Source organism: Pieris napi, chromosome 16 (genome assembly GCF_905475465.1).
Source record: "Pieris napi chromosome 16, ilPieNapi1.2, whole genome shotgun sequence".
Classification (NCBI taxonomy): Eukaryota; Metazoa; Arthropoda; class Insecta; order Lepidoptera; family Pieridae; genus Pieris; species Pieris napi.
This window is the reverse complement of record NC_062249.1, coordinates 6085112-6107123: the sequence shown is the minus strand read 5'-3', so window position 1 is coordinate 6107123 and position 22012 is coordinate 6085112. Positions and strand designations below refer to the sequence as shown.

At 33.2% G+C, this 22012-nt stretch overlaps 1 protein-coding gene across 4 annotated transcripts in view; it reads left to right on the top strand.

Moving 5' to 3' along the window:
• The window catches only part of LOC125057225 (ankyrin-3-like), a 115646-nt gene extending 93634 nt beyond the window's left edge, over positions 1 to 22012 (top strand). For 2 of the 4 annotated variants that reach the window (XM_047660775.1, XM_047660777.1), the window contains exons 19-36: positions 1816 to 1896; positions 2504 to 2675; positions 3378 to 3497; positions 6754 to 6861; positions 7311 to 7440; positions 7855 to 8043; positions 9212 to 9415; positions 10257 to 10405; positions 11140 to 11202; positions 11807 to 11933; positions 12554 to 12682; positions 13297 to 13389; positions 13613 to 13730; positions 13834 to 13946; positions 14176 to 14248; positions 14320 to 17598; positions 17671 to 17746; positions 19096 to 19972. In XM_047660775.1, coding sequence (XP_047516731.1) covers positions 1816 to 1896; positions 2504 to 2675; positions 3378 to 3497; positions 6754 to 6861; positions 7311 to 7440; positions 7855 to 8043; positions 9212 to 9415; positions 10257 to 10405; positions 11140 to 11202; positions 11807 to 11933; positions 12554 to 12682; positions 13297 to 13389; positions 13613 to 13730; positions 13834 to 13946; positions 14176 to 14248; positions 14320 to 17598; positions 17671 to 17746; positions 19096 to 19126 — 5255 coding nt within the window. In that variant the 3' untranslated portion in view covers positions 19127 to 19972. Of the gene's footprint in view, positions 1 to 1815; positions 1897 to 2503; positions 2676 to 3377; positions 3498 to 6753; positions 6862 to 7310; positions 7441 to 7854; positions 8044 to 9211; positions 9416 to 10256; positions 10406 to 11139; positions 11203 to 11806; positions 11934 to 12553; positions 12683 to 13296; positions 13390 to 13612; positions 13731 to 13833; positions 13947 to 14175; positions 14249 to 14319; positions 17599 to 17670; positions 17747 to 19095; positions 19973 to 20595 lie in introns of those variants that run through there. The other 2 variants (XM_047660776.1, XM_047660778.1) reach the window with 2 other exon arrangements.

The following is a 22012-nucleotide window of genomic DNA, read 5'->3' as shown; positions in this document are numbered from 1 at the left end:
GGACAACAACAATTTTTCGTCTCCCTTAATGTTTATTTATTTATTTTATTTATTAACACTTCGTTGCATTAAACAATAAATCAAACACAATACAAAAAAAAATTATAAGGGATGCAACGGCCAACGGGCGGCCTTATCGCTAATAAGCGATCTCTTCCAGGCAATGTTAAGGGTGGTCCCACCCCTATATTTTTATTTTTTAGACAAATTTTTTTGTTTTTATTTTTTATGATACAGCATACAAAAATACATACAACCCTTCATTTTCACCCCTCTACGATCAACCCTTATTTTTTATTTGTATATTAAAAACTATTTACTTAAACTCTGAGATTTATATGTATAGAAAAATACACTGAACAACCAAAAAAATTTTCATTCCGGAAAACCGAACAGTCTCTGGGATAGCATAGCAACATGTTCCATGTTGGTATGTACTAAAAAGGTAGGCTAAGTAAAATTACATTAAGGAGAAATGAAGTTAGCGGGGGCAGCTAGTATTCTTATATAATATTATTTGGTATGGTTCTGCTTTTGAGAGTTGGAATGGGAGGGGAGAGAAGAAGGTTCGCTCGTCCATACTTTGTTGACGCCCTATAATAATCAATCACGATAATCCCGGTAGAATGCAAAAGTAACATCAAAGACCTCTTTCATGCGGTCGTCTTTGTACTACCCGAGATGGTTTTTATGGGTTATCTGAGTAAGTAAGTTAGTCTCTTTAACGTAAAAACTACTGAATGGATTGTATTGAAACTTTACAATAATGTAGCTTATACATAATAATAACACATAGGCTACAATTTATAAACATATTGTGTGAATTGTCCGAAATAACGAGTAAGTAGGAAAAATCTGCCATCGAGCTATTCTGGCGTGCGCTGCCAAAACCGCTAGAGTTACAATGTATGATGGAAAAGTTTATCTTTAATAGTCAATATCTTAGAAATTTGTCTAAACGCTAATATAAGATACTCGAAATACTAAATTTTATAAGCGAAAGTTTGGAAACATTAATAGGTTAAGGTTTTCGGTATAAGGGATAATTTTGAATATGCGACTAAAGAAATAATGATGAAACGAAATCCACTAACTGCCCATCTACAATTGATAAAAAAGTGTCAAAGGGTAAATTTTTTAGTCAATTAACGCCTACACGATGACCTCATTGTTATGTAAGTCAATCTTATACGTAATAATTGTTCGTTAGTCACACGTGGCCTGCATCGTGGAGCACGCTACATTAATTAGACATTGATAATGATTAATGATTACATCATTAAATTAATTCTAACGCAAGTGTAATTGCGTATATATTCTTTGTCATAGCCAAGCAAGTGAAAACTTTTTGCGGTAATAGCTTTTTAAGGATAACGTAATGTATTTCTATAATAAGGTGTGAATTGAATAATATTTTAATCAAAATATTTTAGTTCCATTGAACTTAACTGTTTCGAAGGACAATGCAAATTAGTTGCATTAATTTCAAGTATGCACGAAAGAGTAAAACATAGCTTGTCTCTTTTCTATATTGTCTTCTGTGTACGTTTGTATGCAAGTAACGATATATAAACTGTTATTCACTTCCCATGATTGATTGATGGATTGATTTAAAAAGTATTGAAATATTTTGTCACGTTTGCACATTTTTGAAATGATATTTCAGTGATAAGAACAAAAAATATCTGTAAAGTACATTTTATTAAGAAGTTATATTTTATTTCGTCTTTATAATAACTAGAAGGCCCTAAAAGCAGGTCTAAACCGAAATCATAGGATATGTACATGATTAAAATTTATGTTCCGTTGTTACAGGTGGTATGGAAGGAAAATATAGAGTAGCTGCGCCCGAGTTGATGCAAGATACATTCATGAGCGATTCAGAAGACGAAGGAGGTGCGTCTCATGATTTATACTAATATTAATATATATAAATTACGTGTCACGTTGTTTGTCCGCTATGGACTCCTAAACTACTGAACCGATTTCAATCAAATTTGCACATCGTGTGCAGTTAGATCTAACTTAAAATATAGGATAGCTTACATCTCAATTTATATCCGCCATATTATTTTATTGCAAATATTTGTTTATTATTTGATACAATTCTAACAGATGGCGCTGTGTAGAGAGTACCAACGTTTCACATAAGCTACAATTTAATGGCATAACCACCAAAAAAGCATGGTGGTCCCCATGACTGGTGTTCTCCTGCCGTTCCCTTGAATAGGTTACTACTATGTAATATAACTAAAACCTTAGCCACAGCAACGCTTGGCTGGTCTGCTAGTATTATATTAGAAGATTTTTCCACTAATTAATATAACAAAAGCTCCCACATTTCTTTTATACAATTTCTATAAACGTAATCTTTTAAATGACCTTCATCTGATAGTAAAAATTAGTTTTCTATATTTAAAAAATATAGAAAACTAATTTGTTTGTTTGTTTGTAAAGTTTGCTGGTTTCCATCTTTGAAATTAATATATAATTATGTTAATAGGTGAAGTGGAGTGTCCAATACAACAGCAGCAACAATACCGCTACATGAATAGCGAAGCGGGAACCTTGAACCGGGCGAAGCCGCTCGAAGATAGTGTCACAGATGGACACCTCTGGCCAAGCAACAATGACAGCAGGGTTGCTACCATTGAACGACAGCCCCTTGATATCGGGTAAGCTTACATTCTACCTTCTTTGATCCGTTGGTCCTCAATCCATAACACGTAATAAAAGGCGAATGATAACCAAATTTTGTCGTATCTCACTATGTTACTTGACTTTGACAGCGCTTAAGACAAGATTTCGGCAATATTAAGAAGAGTCAAGACTGAAGATACATTTTGGAATACGTGCACAAGCATTTGTGTAATCCAAACTTTCTGGGTTACCGATTTTAAAGCACATATAAAACAGCAGCATTTAAAATATTGATATAATATGTACATTTACTTGATGTTCTTGTGTGATAAAAGTATATATCAAGCTATTAGATAAAGTATGTTCTTGCAGACTGATTAGTTTCTCCCAAGTTTTCCGGTTCTATCGTAATTATTGTATAATAAAAACCTAATTCAATATTATAAGTAAGTATACATATTATTCCAGAAAAATTCAATGAAGAGTTTATTTAATTTCATTTATTTATTAAAGTACATTATACATCCTAAGGCATAAGTTAAAATCTCTCCATTCAAAAATATATGACAATTGTCATAAAATTTACAAAAAATAATAGAAATAGAACACTTCCAGAATAGAGAAGAAGAAAATGTGTGTACAAATTTTAGTTTTTAGTTTTTACTTAGTAATTATTAATAATTACTAATGGTGATATAGACTATTACACAAGACAATATTATATTTGGCAATTTCAGTTTCTTGGTGTCATTCGTGGTTGATGCTCGGGGCGGCGCCATGAAAGCGAAGCGACGTGGTGGTGTCAGAATTATCGTCCCACCAGCGGCCTGTGCAGCACCCACCAGAGTAACATGCAGGTAAATAGCCACAGAATTGCATACAGATCTTAGTGTAGCTTCCAAGAAAAACATACTAAGGGTCTGATTCACAATGTTGAATGTACGGATAAGTTCTACATAAGTTCCAAATTAGCTATTCATTACTTATTGGTAGGATAAACACTATTGTTGCGTTTCACGACTGTCAGATAGCGCTATTCGTTACATAAAGTCCATCATAAGTTATGAGTCCGATGAATGTCAAATAGCACAATTTATCTTCCAAATAATTTATGTGTAGCATAGCTATTTGGTACTTTATCCATACATTGTGAAAAAGGTATCATATTTACATTAATAGTTAAATAGATGCCTTATACTTAGATTACGTAACACGTGTCCTAGGCTGATGTATTCGGATAAAATTGTAGGAAAAAAGATAAGCATTTACATTATTTTAAGCTAATTGACTATTTAGTATGAAATTCCATACACACATTACACGTTAAGTTATTTCGAAGAAAGTCCATTATCAAATTTGCATACTAAAACGAAAAAACAATATTTTCTAAATATAGCGTTGCCATTTCCGTTTAAGGTTATTTAATATGAGATTTATAATGAAATGCGCTACGACGTAGACAGCGGGTTAATAGGGAAATGTATCCTACGCGAAATTATCTTATCTGTACACATGAAGGTCGCTAGCTATACAATAGGGCTGTCAACCTCTTTATAAATATAAAAAATGAATAAAACCGCTGCCAGGCCTTAGTGGCTACCGCATATAATGTAAAACTTTTTTGTTTAGTTGATTATTTACTTTCCTTAAAAAAGACAAAACAGGCGCATTCACGTCCCATTAAATTTCGGGACATCGAAAAGCTTCGATCATCAGTCGAAAGCCAATCGTTTAAAAAAAAGGTTGCGTTCTTAAAGAACGCGTTGACAGCTATTAAAGTATATAGAAAAAGTCTACACCTCATAGTAATATCGACTGGTAGTATGAATAACACCGGGGGCTATTTTAAAAACAGATTATCCACATCCCTAGAATCATGTAATATGACTCGTATTGTTTGCCCGGCTAAGGTTTGTTCGTTACGTCGCTGACTTGACCTTGCTGTTATTACGTGAATCAACAAGATGTAATTGATTTTCTTAATGAACAGCAAATTTATCAAAAAGATCCTTTCAAAAATCATCTCTTATTTCTCATTATAACTCTAATGAAGAATAAAATAGTTCTAGAGCAAACAATTATACAGAAAATGCTAAAGGATCGCCTTGATGACAGTAATATGTATTTGGTGCGTTTCCCAAGAAAGCACAACTTACCTTCATAAAAGTGCCGTTCTTACCCATTGTTCGTATCGGACTTAAAATATTTTTTTAAAGTTATTAGGCGATAAATAGAATATTATTTCAATTAATTCAATTATTAAAACAGTCCAATCAGAGGCTTTAAAAGTATCAAGATAAGACTTAAATGTTGTCAACATACTAAAATTTCACTATCACTTAGTACTTTCTTACACTGACTCATTGACTCATATCATGCCATAAATAAGATTAACAGCTCGTGCCAAAAATTTATTAATGTAAACAATATGATAACGTGACCTTCATTCAATACAAGGGCTTTGTGATGTTGTCTGTGTACGGAGTTAAATCTTAGGGATATTTATTGGTAAAAATATAAATAGAAATTGACGTTGCTATCGACGATAGTTACATAAAAAGTTGCATTATATACTGTCCAATACTTAAAACTCCAATCTTCGTTCTATCATAGGTTTATATCGTCTAAATCAAATATTTTAAATGGATATATACATAACACGGGATTTCGAGTCGTTTAAAGCCGTTGTTGGAACGGAAGTTTTATGTATGGTACTCTCGTAATACTTAAAACTCCAAATATTTTATTAACTACAGTAAGGGAAATGCGCCATGTACTCTATCAATATACCTTCAGACTTATATATGATATATTATATATATAGCACCTTGATTTATGCATTGAGGTAATATTTTTGTCTAGTGGTACTAGGTCCAAAAATATTTCGCGGGAAAAATGACCCGTTATTGTAATAGTAAGCAATGTAACTTTAATACAAATTTGACTATTGTAAAATTTTAATATGACAGACGAGAATAAATTAAAAAAAATTGAAAATGGAGTATCTACCACTAATATTCAAATAATTGTTGATGCTCGTTAATGTTGATGAAATTGATATTCGTACTTACGTATGCAATGTATACGTGAGTGACTTTCTGTCCTAAAATAAGAAAGAACAGATGACTCAAGACCATAAATCTTTTAAATCTATGTGAGACTCAAATCAGCAGGTGACCTCATCTTTGGGTCATTCATATTTTCATCCATGAGCTGATTCTTTGTTGCATTATTATGTCTGCTTGTGTCACCTCAATTGTGAAAATATAATTCTTTGTTCTGTAATAGGATTGGGCGATTAATGAAATTAAAGTATATTGCACTTATGTTAGTCGCATAGAGTTTGTTAATTATTTTATGAAAACGAATTAAGTTTTATATATAGACTTAATCGAAATATCTACATTATGTATTATCTTGTTATACATAGCGTATTCGAGAAGCCTTACAGATTATAAAAGGTTTTCCATACATATTTTATAGGCAAATCAATAAAAACCTTTATTCCTCCGGCTATACATACACCTACTCGTATATTATACGTCTGCGAGATTTAATTGTCCACACAATTCTAAAATTACCTTTATTTTCATAATACGATGAAGTTTATAAATACACTCAATGAGTGGTGGCATATCGATCTAGCGAATGGTACCTTAAAAATCCTCCATTTTTTATTCTGGAAGCCTCCCTGGCATCCATTGACGAGTAAACTAATTTTGAATAGCCTAACGACTTCTAATGAAATAATTACGGGATATTTGCAACAAGACAGATAGGTCTAAGATGGTGGGATTTTTCCAATGCTATCGAACAGGCGATAATTAAAGGCTTGAAGGAGCCTTCGCTACTGTGAGAGGAAGAATGAATACGACAATGCAACATCTGATTTATTGTATATAAATAACACTTAACTACTTTCATATATTCACACTTTCACAATATTCTTCTGAGTCGGTCGGCACACCGTCTGCTATAAAAAATTGGTTTATCTGCGTCATCCGTGTTGAGCACTGTTCAAATGAAATCTGAACAGGCTTAGATGTATAGTTATATCGATATATGTTATTACCTATGTTACATTGGAATAAAAATACATCATTAATTTTACAGAGCAGCGACACGGCGAGCACCAGCGGCGGCTCCCCCACCACTTATGGAAGGCGAAGCTTTAGCCTCCAGACTTCTAGAACTGCAGCCACAAGGAGCCAAATTTTTAGCGTAAGTTACTAATCGTATAATTTATCCATCTATTTATACTTTTTGGTAAAATTCTTGGTATATGTACGAGTATAACACTTTATACCTAATATATTTGCTTTAAAATTAAAAAATAAAATATTAGTTCGTGGTCCGGTCAAATTAGGTCAAAAACAAGAGCGACAAGTTACAAGTTTACTCACTTTCAGCTTGATGGTAATTCTGGTAGCTTGCAATGTATAGATTGACCGGACTATCGGTAAGGTTTGTTAATAATGAATATGAATGTAATAAATGAATAAAAAATATACCTCTCCTGTGCCTAAAATAAATACTCGTCAGGACAAAAAGTGCTCAATGACTTTACACATCTTTTAATAATTTAGTACGTAAAGCTAAGGTTCATCTCCCTCGCTTCCGAGGGATAATCTTCATTATCTCAATTATTTTAAATACGTCATTTATTTCAGGCCCGTTATCCTCGAAGTCCCAATATTCACGGCATCCTGTCCCGAACGAGAAATTGTAATCCTTCGCTCAGACACGGGAGAGACATGGCAGGACCACTACTTGCATAACAACGACAATGCTATGGTGCAGGTAAGGATTAGTGGGGTTAAGAGCTTAAGTAATTGTATAGAAAAATATTAGTACTAACGAAGATAAATGATTCAAGTAATTTGGAATGCTTCTGAATATTATATCTTTTACGTTAATTTATAGAGACTGTCCCAACAATATATCTCTCAGACAGAATTTGCTGGGTTGGATATATTATCGATAGGGTTTTATATATTATCGATATCGTGGGAGTTGCTACCCAAAATGAAAACGTCATCGCTGGAAGGTTCTTTGGCGCTAATTGAATTTTACTTACATTTGTCCTTTTTTCTAAAACCTGCAGCTCACTTAGTAAACATGCAATATATTTCTACATACCATGCATTTCCCTACAATTGTTTTACTGGAAATAAATATATAATTACATAAAACATCTTTATTTTTTTGTTCCAGGAGGCATTGACAAGGGAGAGACAAGAGCACGGCAACAGTGGAGAGACATTAGGAGAGAACGGAGAGAGAGTGACACGTATCATCACTTGTGACTTCCCTCACTACTTGGCTGTGGTCTCCAGGGTCAGACAAGAGGTCCATATCATTGGGCCTGAGGGAGGCACTGTCTCCTCTGCGCATATACCCCAGGTGACTTCTTGTTCTATTTACATCAACGTGCCTGCCATATGTTAACATGCTGCAATTCCAAACCAACTATACTAAAACTTTTAATTCGATTCCAGATTTGAAAATTTCAGTGTTGCAAGGTTATAACAAGTACTAAATAGTGACGTTGCGAAATTATTCGATACGGAAATGGAATATTTCCGGATCGATTCCTCTGTTTTATAGTAGTACTAGCAAACTCAGCGAACTCCGTTTCGCCACCAGATAGATGGCTTCGGTTTATGTAACATTTCGTTTGGTGATCCCGCTTTTCTGTTGAATTTTTTCCTGAATTTTTCTTTGCTATAAACCTCACGGAGCCCGAGACCTTTCCAACGAATGCAAAACCGTGGAAATCGGTTCGTGCGTTCTGGAGTTATAGCGTCAGGAAGGAAAACCCGACTTATTTTTATATAGTAGATATCTAAACAAGTACTACTTTAATAGAAACTAAATATATCAGGAAATTAAATTTCTGAACGGATAATTTAGTCATGGCGATTAATTTTATTAAGGATTTGAGAGTTTTCTTTAATAATTGTGTATGAAATGAATAAAACTATGTGATCATGAAGGAACATGAAAAATATTAACTTTTTATAAAATAAAGCAGCGGTTACCAATTAATAAATAACTATGTATTTATTTAAATAAAAATCAATAATTTAGTCTTTAATTGGCACACTAATATTAAGATCAGATAAACATAAATCGCGATTGTTTATCAATTTTTGTGTTCATCACTACACTATTATATGTGCTATCATTATTTTTACAATATGACAGTAGCTAATGTCAAATGTGGAATCGTAGAATAAGTCATGGTATAGCGTTGCCGATGTGTATACGCCTCAAATGCTATTTCTGTTTTTTTTTATTGTTTCAGTAGAATTAATTTTAATTCAATAACATTATGTGTACGTACAAAATATTTATGTAAAGATAATGTCAATCGAAGTAAACTTGTTAAATCTTGTTACTTCAGAATATAAAAAACGCCAAACTTTCTAGTAACGAGTAGGTATTTTAACTATACCTGCACTATACTATTTTACATAATATTGTAATTGTAATAGCATCTTACACAATAAAGGTTTATTTTATAATATGTACACAAAATTTAAAAGATTTGTTGGTTATGGTAACCTAGGTCCAAGCGCTATTCCCCCCACAAGCGCTCACAAAGCGTATACGCGTCGGTCTCCAAGCGCACGGAGCGAACAGTGGAGTGACCCGCAGAGTCCTACCCCGTCACGCGGCTGTTTCTCCAGTACTGACAGTGGAGCCCCGAAGAAGGAAATTCCATAGGAGTATTACACTCACTGTGCCTCTGCCACACCCGGCTGATCAGAAGGTGAGTTAAATCCTTTATATTATTTATTCAACACTTAAGTAATTAAAACAGCATCGGGCGGCCTTATCGCTTTTAGCGATGTCTTACAAGAAGGAAGGAAAGAAGCTAAATTGAAAGGCAACATAGACGAAACTAAATAACTCTTTTGTTTTTCTCCTTCGAATGAAATTTACGCCGAACGGAAATATACGGATCAATACTTATGTTAAAACTATGTAATTTGAGTGGTTTAGTGAGTACTTTTATTTAAAAAGACCGTCTAACAGTTACCGTGAAATACGTAACAAAATATTGTAAAGACTGACTCGTGGCGCTATAATTTGTCCAACCGTTTCTTTTATGCTTTAAAGTGACCAACCAGCCTTCGGTTTGCCTTTCACTTCTATCTAGTGTAAAACTAATGTACTGACTTAGGATATTTTCTTATACCGTAAATACTAACTATGCACGTAAAAAAATGATAGATCATAGCTTATTACTCTATACATAGTAAAGGTTACACTAAATAAATTCAAAGCCCTCGTTAAACGTAAATTAATCAATAAAGCTTTTTATAAATTTGACGATTATTTAAATGATCCTAATCCTTGGGATTGATTTGCTCCAGTTCAAACAATTTGTATGACTCAATACTTGGCGAGTAAAAAGAGTGGCGGAAAGTTTCTTGCCAGTTCTTCTTACTCGCTCTACTCCCTTCACTTGCGAACTGGTAGTAAATGTAAATTTACAATTAGTTAACTTCTTTTTGACGTTCATAAGTGTACTTGGTTACCTATATGAATAAAGATGTTTTGAGTTTGAGTTTACTCCATTTCCAGTAATAAATTTATCCATTTTCCAGCCAGGTGAAAAACCATCTACAGCAAATCTTCGACTCCTATGCTCCATAATGGGTGGGCAGGCAAGAGCCGTGTGGGAAGACGTTACTGGTTCTACTCCGCTTACCATCACAGATGACTGCGCTTCCTTTACTACAACTGTATCTGCCAGGTAAATTTACTATTAGTTTAAATGAAATTGTGTATGTATATATAAATATTTTGTAGGAAACTTTATGCAACGTTATGCAATGGCTACAGCTGTTCAGTGAAAATACCATTTAGGTTAGCGTTATGTTTGAATTAGTATTATAAGTAAGGGATGCGACTGGCGCATTTTAGTATAGTTTTATATAATGGGGATAATAACCTGCATATATCTATTACTAGCTGGCCTGGCGAACATCGTACCGCCTAACAGTCGATTCTTTTTTTTCTAATACTTATTCTGCTATTCGGGACACCGGTCTAGCTAGTAAGATAAAAAACAAGAAAGTTGGTAAGACAACAAATACATTATGTCAAAAAATAAAAATTTACTTTCCCGGAACCCCTCTAAACACTTGAACTTTATGATATGGTATTAAAGTTCAAATTACGAATATTATGTATGGGACTATAGAAAAGTATTGTTTTTAGACTTTTTCACTCCATTTTTTTAATTTCTCTCCGTAAGAACCATCCTCGTACTTCAAAGAATATTATAAAAAAAGAATTGGCCAAATTGGTCCAAGCATTGTTGAGTTATGCGCTTACCAACACATTTTGCGATTCATTTTATATTATAGATATGTTTTGTAAATGTATAACGAACAGTTGACAGAACTAATAAAGAATTATTTCTTTACAAAATTATATTATTGCATATCTTGTTTATTTATGCTGAAAGGTGCAAATCCTTCACAGATTCTGGCTCATGAACTGTCAAAATGTCAGCGACGCTACAAAGATGGCTACAGAACTTTACAGGTACAATTTTATATTTTGCTTAGCATTCTTAACTCCTTTATTCGATTAGATTCCCTTATTCATTTTATCTAGTATCTATTCGACTAACTAAAAAACTGGTCAAAGTGTGTTAAAATCGAGTTTACGTAATAAAGATTTTTTTGTATATTAGGCTTAAGGACCTGTCCTATCGCTAAACTCCAAAAAAGTACATTGTTTCTTTCCATTGTTCGTCATCATTTCTTGAAGTAGGGCGAATGGAAAAATATATGGTGGAGTTAAGTAGTTTATGTATCCATTTTGAAAGATCGATACACGATTTAAATAACTTCGCTCGATAGAAAAAAAATCCAAACATAGCCAATTTTTAACACTTTGAATTCATTTTAAGACGAACATGTATATAGAACATAATTTTGAAATTTACAGGAAATATTTAATCGCAAGCCAAGTAATCCATTTCAGAAAAAAAAATGATAAAATTACATTAATTTAATGTTTTACATAACTAATTGTTATTACGGGCCGACGCGACGCGCCTCTCTGCGCACCGCAGTCCACCCCGAGACACTGACACAGCAATTCGTGCTGGGATAGGGCCTTAAAGCGATGAACAATTTTACAGACAAATGCTGGTGGTGCCATTTGAAGTACGCATCGTGGTCTTGGGCAAACGTTTGGATGCGCTTGAGGGACGCTTGCTGGTTCTATACATCACCGATAGATACGCCTATGAAACTCTTTTGCAACAGGTAATTAAGAAATTTCTATTTATAAGCATTATATATGGACTACTACTGTAATATTATTGTAATCATACACATTATTCTGTCCATTTTTATTAAAATTTAGGTCCTGTGCTAGTCTTTGAATATATTTTCAATTCACTGGCATTAAATTTTGAATCAACTTGCGAGGTATAAAAAAATAGGGAAACTGAAAGCCCATCGTATCTTTTTATTTGTTTCCTTTACCTCCAAGTAATTTGATTTTAACTTTTATTTTATTATTAGGTTAATTTATCGTTGACATTCTAACCTTAACTTTGTAATCGCTTACAAGAAGATTTAATTAAGATAAAATATAGATTGTGTGATTATATTGGCATACGTAAGATTCAATATAGCTTAATAAGAGCGAACCAATTCTTAAAAGCCGGCAACGCACTTGCAAACCTTCTAGCAGTGTAAGTGCCAATATCACTTAGGATGAGATGAGCCTCCTGCCCATTTTATGTTTTGACAGTTGACAGCTGACATTCGACTCAAATGAATATCCAGTTTATAGTACACCTCACTTTCTATGTATGAGTGAGTATACTATTGCCACAATGGTAACTGACATAAAAGTTAAATGATTTTAAAAATTTCAGGAGCATTACACAGAGATAGCCCACTCGACGTCCGTCCGATTCTTGGATGGTAAAGAAGTATTTCTGGAATTTTCTGGCAACCTCATTCCAGTTACGAAATCCGGCAGCCAACCATTATTTACCTTTGAGGTAACAATATATCATTATAATAGTTCTAGGTATGCTTTAGCTAGTCTACCATTATAATATGGTTACTCTACAGTAGGCTTACCCTGTAAATTAAGAGCGGATTTGACTATAATTCTGATTAGTTTAGTTTAGATTCAATTTTCATACTACGTATTCCAAGTTCGCGAAGTTGAAGTTTTACGTTAGACTACATATTTACTTTTATTTACTGCTACATTAGGCTAGATAGTGTCAATTTAGTAATTAGCGTATTAGACTCATACTCCTATTTGATATTAGATAAAATAAATCAGTACAACCTCTTTTAGGTCTAGGCCTCAGATTTTTGAATCTGTTTCATGGTCATTTTTCAATCTAATTGGCAAGTAGGTGATCAGCCTGCTGTGCCTGATACACGCGGTCGACTTTTTGGGTCATGAGGGTTTCTTCATGTTTATCTTCAACGTTCGCACGAATGTTAAATGCGCACATACTAAGAAAGTCCATCGGTGCACTGCCGGGGATCGAAACTACGACCTCAGGGATGGGAGTCGCACGCTGAAGCCGCAAGGCCAACACTGCTCTTATTTAGTTACACATTTCCAAAATACTATTGCTTCATCTATACATTACAGGCATTCAAGGACAATCGTGTAGAATTCACCGTACGCGTAAAGCATCACGAAGAAAGCCCCTCTGGCAGAATTTACTTCATGAACGAGCCTAAAGTAAGTATTATAATTGTCTATTAATCAGATTTCGAAAGATTAAAACTTGTTCGTTACAAAGCTGCGATATATTTATAACAAAAAGCTCGATCTGACGGAATGATGAGGTTATGTTCTTTGGAGCAGTCACGGCTTTCAAACTACTGTTACAAGAAAAACACGACTTAGTTATAGAAACTTGATTAATATTGCTTCAAACTTAGCTTATTTCATACTTACTCAGGTGGCAAAAGGAGAACAGTCGCAGACACCAGCGTGCGTACTTGACGTGGAACTACCCGAACGTATTGCGCCGCGCGCCGCTAAGAGTCAGATGGACTATTTGAACCTTGATCAATCAGGTAATTTACTTTTGTTTTACATCGAAAAAGTGAATTCTGTTTTTTTTTTATATAATATGTAAAGGAAGTTGGAAAGACTAACTTGTCACATTTTTGATTTCAGGTTTTGATGCATTAAAAGATGAATTGAGCTTCCACTGGAATGACCACAACCACAGCATTGGACCGCCATCTCTTCCTACTCATCATGAAACTTCTCCAAAACTCAACGGACACGTGAGTCTCCATATACATACATACATTATTATATATGCAAGGGTAATGCCAGTATTCAACACTCTAGTACCCCATTATATTTTCTAGATTGTCAAACCATGCTTGCTCTGTAGTAATAGAAAATATCGACTAGAATGCCCCCTCTAAGTCATTGACCATACAACATGGGTAATGTTCACGAGCTTGCAATCATTCCTCATCAAATGCATTAAAAACCTTCATTTTCTAGGACAAAACCATTGCAAATGGTAATGTGAAATTGCCTTCCCAGGATACTGATGATGTGAAGCCTAAACCACAAGGTAAATTTATATTTTTGAAGAAATTTTTTCGATTCTACAATCAAATACTTATCACCATTTAAATGTTTCAGTCAACGGTGATTCAATACATGTTGACTCCAACAAGGTTAAAGCAACATTTGATTCTGACGAAGATAAGACACCTATGAACACGCTGGAGAAAGGCAAAAAGAAACAAGATGGTGGTTTCTTCGGTGGCCTGGCTGGCAAAGTGAAGAACGTGTTTGGAGGTAGTGAAGAAAAAGAAGATAGTAAAGAATCTTCGCCTAAGCCGCAGCCTAAGCCTCGCGAGTCTAAAGACAAATCGCCGCCTAAACCCGCACCAAGAATTATAAACGAGGACTTGTTAGAAAAAGTTGATGATATGTTCAAAGATCTTAAAGTAAAACCACATGTAAAGATAGATGACGATGCGAACAATCGAGTGTACTTGACAAAATTAATTGTTGATGAAGAACAACCAAGCCTCAAGGAAAAAACTGAAGATATGTACCATCAGTATGAGCATATGCAACCTGTGGAGACGCCATTGCACTGTCAAAAATCTGATCCATTCCAATTCTACACTGGTTGCTGCGAGGGTACGTACAAGCATGGCGAAAAACATCGCCATGATGAAACCTCAAATTTAGCAGACAGGATAGAACAAGTTAACTTTACCGTTCACGAAACTATTCAAGAAATAGCAGATCGGGCTGATAATGAATCTAAAGATGTTTTAGATAAACTTGACACAGAAAAAGATAACTTAAGGAATGATGCTTCACAAATTAGTGAAAATGCAAAGAAAAATATTCAAAACTATAAAAATGATCTTGTAATTGTTGAAGAAACTTTAAAGAACAATGTTCAGAATGGAGTTAACCAATTAGAAAATTCCCTTTCAGGAAAAGTTGATTATATTTCAGAAGAATCTCTAAAAACAAAATCTGATTTCGATAACTTAAACACTGAAGTAAGAACTAAAGCAGAGGCTGAGGTTGAAAATATTCAGACAGCAGCACAAGATATTGTTAATAACATTCTAAATCAAGCAAGCCCTGCAAAATCTGATCACAAAACTTTTGTAATGGATTTCTTAGCTGCCGAACAACTAGAAGCATCTAAACACCTAGAAGAAATCAATCAGAAAAAGCACTATAATGAAATTTCTCTCAAAGATAAAGCACATGAAAGCGTAAATAAAATAAAAGAAACGGCACATGATGTTAAGAATGACATAAGCCAAAAAACTGAAGACCTGAAAAATAATATTAAAGACAAAGCCGGAAGTGCTAAAGATGCGACTAAAGAAAACATAACCGACTTAAAAGAAAACATGGATAAAAAGACAAATAGCTTTAAAAAAGGAACTAAAAACAAGATTGAAGATATTAAAAATGCTACCAACGAGAAATTAAGTGACTTAGGGGATGCAATTGATTCGGCTAAAGATAAGACGGAAAAAGGCGCCGAAAACGTGAAAAATAAGGCTAAGGAAGCTAAAGAAAACGCCAAAGCCGAAGGTAAGAAAAAATCAAAAGAGGGAAAGAATTTCTTTACTGGTCTCGTCCATAACATCTTTGGTGAAAAAGATAAAGTTGAAGAAGATGTGAAAGCAAAGGTTTCCGAAGGTAAAAAATCTGCTACTAAGTTATCGAAACAAGCTTCTCAGATGAAAGAAGACGCTGAGGAGACAGTGGCCAAGAAACAAGAACAGTGTACAGATTTTCTTAACAATGAAACTCAAATTATTAATAGTCGTCAAGAAGAGATAATAAACAATGGTAATGACTTGATTGAAAAGATAGAAAATAAAACTGAAGAACTCAAGGATATAGTTCAAGATACAAAAAGTGCCGGAGCTGTAACTGTACAGCAGGTTGTAAACGATGCCACAAATTCTAAAGATAAAATTGTTCAAGATGCGAAAAATCAGATGACACCTTTGTTAGATAATGTTGAAGAAAAGAAGAACGAAGTCAGTCAAGAATTAGAAAACGTTAAGAATAACGCAATACACTGTGTACAAGAAACTGCAAACAATGCTATTAAGGAAATTGAAAGCAAAAAAGAACAAGTTACCAAAAATGCTCATAACCAAGCTGAGGAATTAATTAAAAATGTTCAAGGCCAAGCTGAAGAAAAAGCTGTAAAAATTAAGGAAACACAAGAAAAAGTAGTCCACTTTGTAGAGGATAAAACTAGTGATATGTTGGATGTAATTCAACTGAAAAAAGAGGATCTCACGCTAAGCGAAAATAATCTAATAGAAAATATTCAAAGTACAAAAAATAATTTATTACAGAATACAGAAGAAGCAACAGATCATGCAATGAAAGATTTGCATAACAAAACTAGTCAAATTGTTCAAAATATAAACGAGGAAAGAGAAAAGGCTATAAATAACGCACAATCAAAAAGTGATGAGATAGTTAAGAGCGTAAAAATTAAAGAAGATGAATTCACAACGGCTATCCAAGATAAAACACATGCAGCCACGGAAGCCCTTACTAATACTAAGGCAGTGGTAGAACAGGTAGTTCAAAAAAAGAAGGGTGATTTACGAGACACCGAGGCCTTTGTACAAAACGCGGCAACCGAGCATATGGACAGGATACGTAAAGAGGCGGAAAATACTACAGAGGATATTAAACGAACAGCTGAAGAAACGTTAAATGCGGCTACAAACAAAAAATCGGAAATTGAAGCTAATTTTATCAATGAAGTTACTGAAATAAAAGATTCTGGCAAAAGCCACATAGATGAAGCTAAGCAAACAGCACATTCTAAGGCAGATGAAGTGAAAGAATCAGCGGAACAAGCGTTCGATTACGTTAAAGACTCGTCCTTGGGCGCTTTCGATATGATCGAAGCCGCAGCAAAGGACAAAGTAACCGACGCCACAGACACATGGGAAGATATTCAGAGCAGCACGCGGGATACGTATGCAGATATAAAGGACGATTTCCATGGATTAGAGAGTTCCGCACAAGACACGTTACACAGTTTGCAAAGCTCAGCTGGAAACACGTTCGACAGTTTGGATGATTCCACTCGGGAAGTCATTGGCGACGTACAAATATCCGCTCGTAAAGCGGAAGAGACTTCTAAAGAGCTATTCGGGTCTGCTAAAGATTCTTTTGAAGGTTTTACTGTCACGGCGGGTAATAAATTAGAGGATGCTAAAGGCGCGGCGAATGATAGAATAGATGAGGCTGGGCAAAGGCTAGACAAGGCTGAGAATGTAGTTGTGGAAGAGGTCAAAGCTGCTGGGGCTAATGTAGCAGAGAGTGTGACGTCGGAAGCGGATAAATTCGCGAGTAATCTTAATGACTTGGGCAACTCCGTCTTTGGAATGTCTGGTAAAGGTATGTACCTGTAAAATATGAAAAGTTTTAAATGTTTTTACAACTGTTAAAACTGTTTAAATTTTTCTACAGGTTTCATGAAAGATTCAAGTAAAAAATTACTTGCTTCGGAAAAATCACAGTCTTCGCCACACAAAAAGACCTCAGGGTAAGTTTATTTTTATGTGAAATAAGTTGTATGAAAACCATTAAATGTATTATATAGCATAAATTATTGAAGGCACAACTAATTCACATGATTTCATATATATACGTGGAAATCTATTATTGCATTATTTTATTAAAATACAATTCCCGAAACATTTTAGATCTATTATTTGTTATAAATAATATAACATTAACTTTTTTACGTTTAATTAAAATACGGTGTGCATACGTATAGTCCTTTTCATGAAAGTCCCCCAGACGCGGCGCTGCAATCGCATGACGGAATGTTGCCATTTATGAGTAAAAAATTTACCTATTTTATTTACAATTAGCAGATGTAATTTATCAAATAATATTATTTTCTGCATACTTCGATGAAACAATATTTCTGTTATGTAGAAAGTATATTTTTATTTACTTATATTAGCTGTAGGTAGAACACCTACTTACAGGGAAAAGATGAGAAAATAGAAAAGCCATACAATTTTTTATTCAGAGTTTTATTGCATAATTGTTGGGTTAAAAATTTTTTTCGAAGTACACGCCGCTGTTATACCTTCGTTTGTAATTCTTGTTACAGTTCTCTCTGACACACCTGCAATTAAATTATGAACAATTAAAAATAATAGTAACTTTAAGTTTATAATGCTTATGTAGTATATGTACAATGTAATATATGTTTTAATTTCAGTTACCTAATTTCATCACGTTATGTATTTATTAGATTTTGTCGCAAAAACGAATTTATATCATAAAAGTCCCATCAATACAGCAAAAATTTATTAAATGGCAACTCTAAAAAGTACCTGTTATGGCGGCAACTCTCTTCCGAACATTGTTTAGTGGTATTAAAACACCTTGATTCTTATGTTCCGCTTCACAGAACTCTTTCACCTTTAATATCATTTCTCCAGCCGAACTTTTAACAACTTTTGGCATTGTAATTAATCTTTAAAATGCACTAAGCTCGTTAAAAATTCAAAAAACTCTACCACAACAAACGAACTTGATGACATCGACGAATGACAACATTGCCGACCTGTCAAATTTAGTTCCAAAAATCACCGCGGGACTTCTTTCATGAAAAGCACTATACTTGTAATATTTGATAGTTCATTCTTGTAAAATAAAATGAACTTTATTTCAAGCGCTTGAAGTATATTAAACTTTAAAAAGTTCCTTTAACTGCGTGACGCGTCATTTTATACGCAATATTGTTTCCGGTCGTCGTTTGGCGACAATAATACAAATTCTTTGAACCAGTTCACTGAACTGTAACAGATGTTATTTCGAGAATTGTATTGTAATCTTTGATACACATTGCCTGCTAACACATGCACCGCCTTGCAGAATACCGAAGCTCAAGAAAAAGAAGAAATAAGCTACGATCGACCGAGGGCCACCGAACGAATGTATGATTATAACTTAGTTGTAATATTTATTGTTGTTATTTTATACGATACGCTTGTTTTAACTTACGAGTGTAATAAGTTGTTAAAACAAATGTATCGTGATTTTATGTCAATTTTGTGGCACTTGAGAATGTGTTAGACATTTAAAAATTCTATTAGATTTCATTAAATTATCTCTTTAAATTAATAAAAATCGAGTTTGGAATATTACTATAAATATACTTGAGTCACAAAATAGACATAGTGCACTGACGACTCTTAGAGTTGTATTTATTTAAAATATTTTATCGTTTTCTATTATTAAGGAGATTCTTATTAAGCCATTTCGAATGTACAAACAAGTACAACCAATGTCAAGATCGAAGATTTCAAAGAAATCATATTTTCACGTTTAATACTTTAAAATTTTATTAATTTATACAAACCTTTAAAATCATGTATTTTATCTTGCCTGCATTGTTTAATCAATTGACGAATTTTATTCAATTTATAATTAATTTATATTGACAAATATTATTTACTTTGCAATATTTTTAATAGAGATTTTATGTTGCGTAATTTATTTTACTTTATCTGTGTTCTTTTTAAAAAAAGTCTACGTTGCTTGTACAGTATTTAATCAGGAATTGTGTATTTTCACTTTGACACTTTAACTTAGTGGAAAGTGATGTGTATGGATGTAGCTATAGCTTTTGTCTAGATCTGCTAGGTTATTTATTTTTTATACCGTATTTTGACCTTCTCTTGATAGATGTATGTATATTAAATGTCACAAAATGTGCTAAAATATTTCAGAATAAATATTAAGAAATCTTTTTATGTTGTTTTTCTAGCCTAGATTCTTAATTTGCGATGCAATAATGCTTTTAATAAGTGTATATTGATGTTTTTATTTTAATAGCATAGACCCACTGCAATTACTATGCCTAAGGTATGATTACAGGTAAAAATTCTCCAATTTCACAAACACAGATACACTCACAAACACATTGTGTCACGTCACCATATTATTTACTAACGTCACATACTTGGCTATTCTTTAATAATTTTTCCATTGAATTATGAATCAAAGATAAACTATATGCCTTTTCAATGGCCAATAGAGTGACGTTTGTAAATCCGTCATGTGTCACAAATGTCAATCTCACTTTCGCGATGTCAAGGATGCCACATTTTCACTGCATTGCACTCGCTTCGGTAAGTTGGTTTGCGCATTTTCCCTAAGTATTGCTAATTGTTTAATAAAATCGTTTCTTTAACAGATTTTTGGTATGTATTATAAAACAGTTCGCAAGTAAAGTACTATTTTGCATAATTATGCATTATTGAATTAGAAAACTTTTTGCAATTGCATATTTTTATTATAAATTTCTGAATAGTAAAAAAACTAATAAAAATTCTATCAAGATTATTTCTTAATTTGATTAAAAATTTTCAGGTTTTTCTCAAAACTGCGTCGCAACCACTGAGCAACGGTGATCGTAATCAGTTGATAAAATCCACCTAGCTATTAATAATTAATTAAATCTTCCAATATTAATACGAGTAAGGGGCTTTATAATCGAAATGTTTAATGTAATTCAGTGCTATGCCCCATAAAATTATGATAGTAATAAAAATATTAAATTTTTGTAAATACATTTAATTTTATATTTTGATTTTGCTACTATGGTTATAATCTAGATTTAGTTATACTTAGAGAACGAAAATATATTGCAGCTGTATTAAATTATTATTTAAATAAATTAAGGATTTTCATTTGTTATGTATTACATAGAAATAACTAGACGTTTCTAGAGTGTGACTGTCGATATAAAGCTATGTTGTTCGAAGGAACTTTTAAAATGTAGTACTGTCTATTATACTTTACAATATCTTATCATTTATCACATACAAAAATCACAAAGCTATTTTATTCTAGCACAAGCGTAGTATACGTTAATATGCTTTGTTTATAAGTTGAATAATACGTATTGGTGTGGTACAAAGTGGTGATTGTCAAAGATAATCTTAAATATTCATAGAGCGTTAAATAATAAAATCGTAGTACATACGATACGTAATTTGTATAATTGGCAAAATTCAATTATTTCATAGACAACTTACCTAAGTGTATTAGAAGAACTAAAGAAAGCAAGGAGTTGTCAACTGAATTCGTGTATTACAAATTGTATGGACAAAAATGTAATATTCGTGCTAGTAGGGTTACAGATCTTGTAAACAAACTAAACAAATATATTAATACAACATAACGATAGAACGACCCACTCATATATTCCCTCTTTGGTAGTTTATAGTGGTATGTAGGAATGAAGACAAAAAAATGAGAATTTGATTCTGTTTTCCGGGGTACTAAACTATTTTATACCAATTATGAGTACAGACAAAATAACTATGTACTTCGTTTCCCCTCAATGAGAATTTAAAAAAAATATTGTAAAAATTTTCACGTTTACTAAAAAGTTTTTCTATGTTCGAATGTTTATAAATTAAATTTGACTTATTATAAATCATCACAGGTTTAAAACCTATAATTTTTTTATGGTGCACGTTTCCTATTTATATCTAACGATTAACAGTCCGTTAATTGTGTCATAAACGTGAAAATACAATTGGACACTCGTTAGAATAAAATAGGAACCGGCTTATTGAGGTGAAATTATTGTGTCTTATAGTGTAATTTGTGTGTTTAGAATTTTATGTAAATTAAAGTACCTAACAAAGAATTGATTAATAATTATTCTGAATGTACTGTGATGCCAAAAATTTGAGAAAATATCTTTTGTTATTATTAATAGAGTTTATTGTCACCCTATTTAATGCTTTTAGTAATAAATGATTATGATTATATTTAA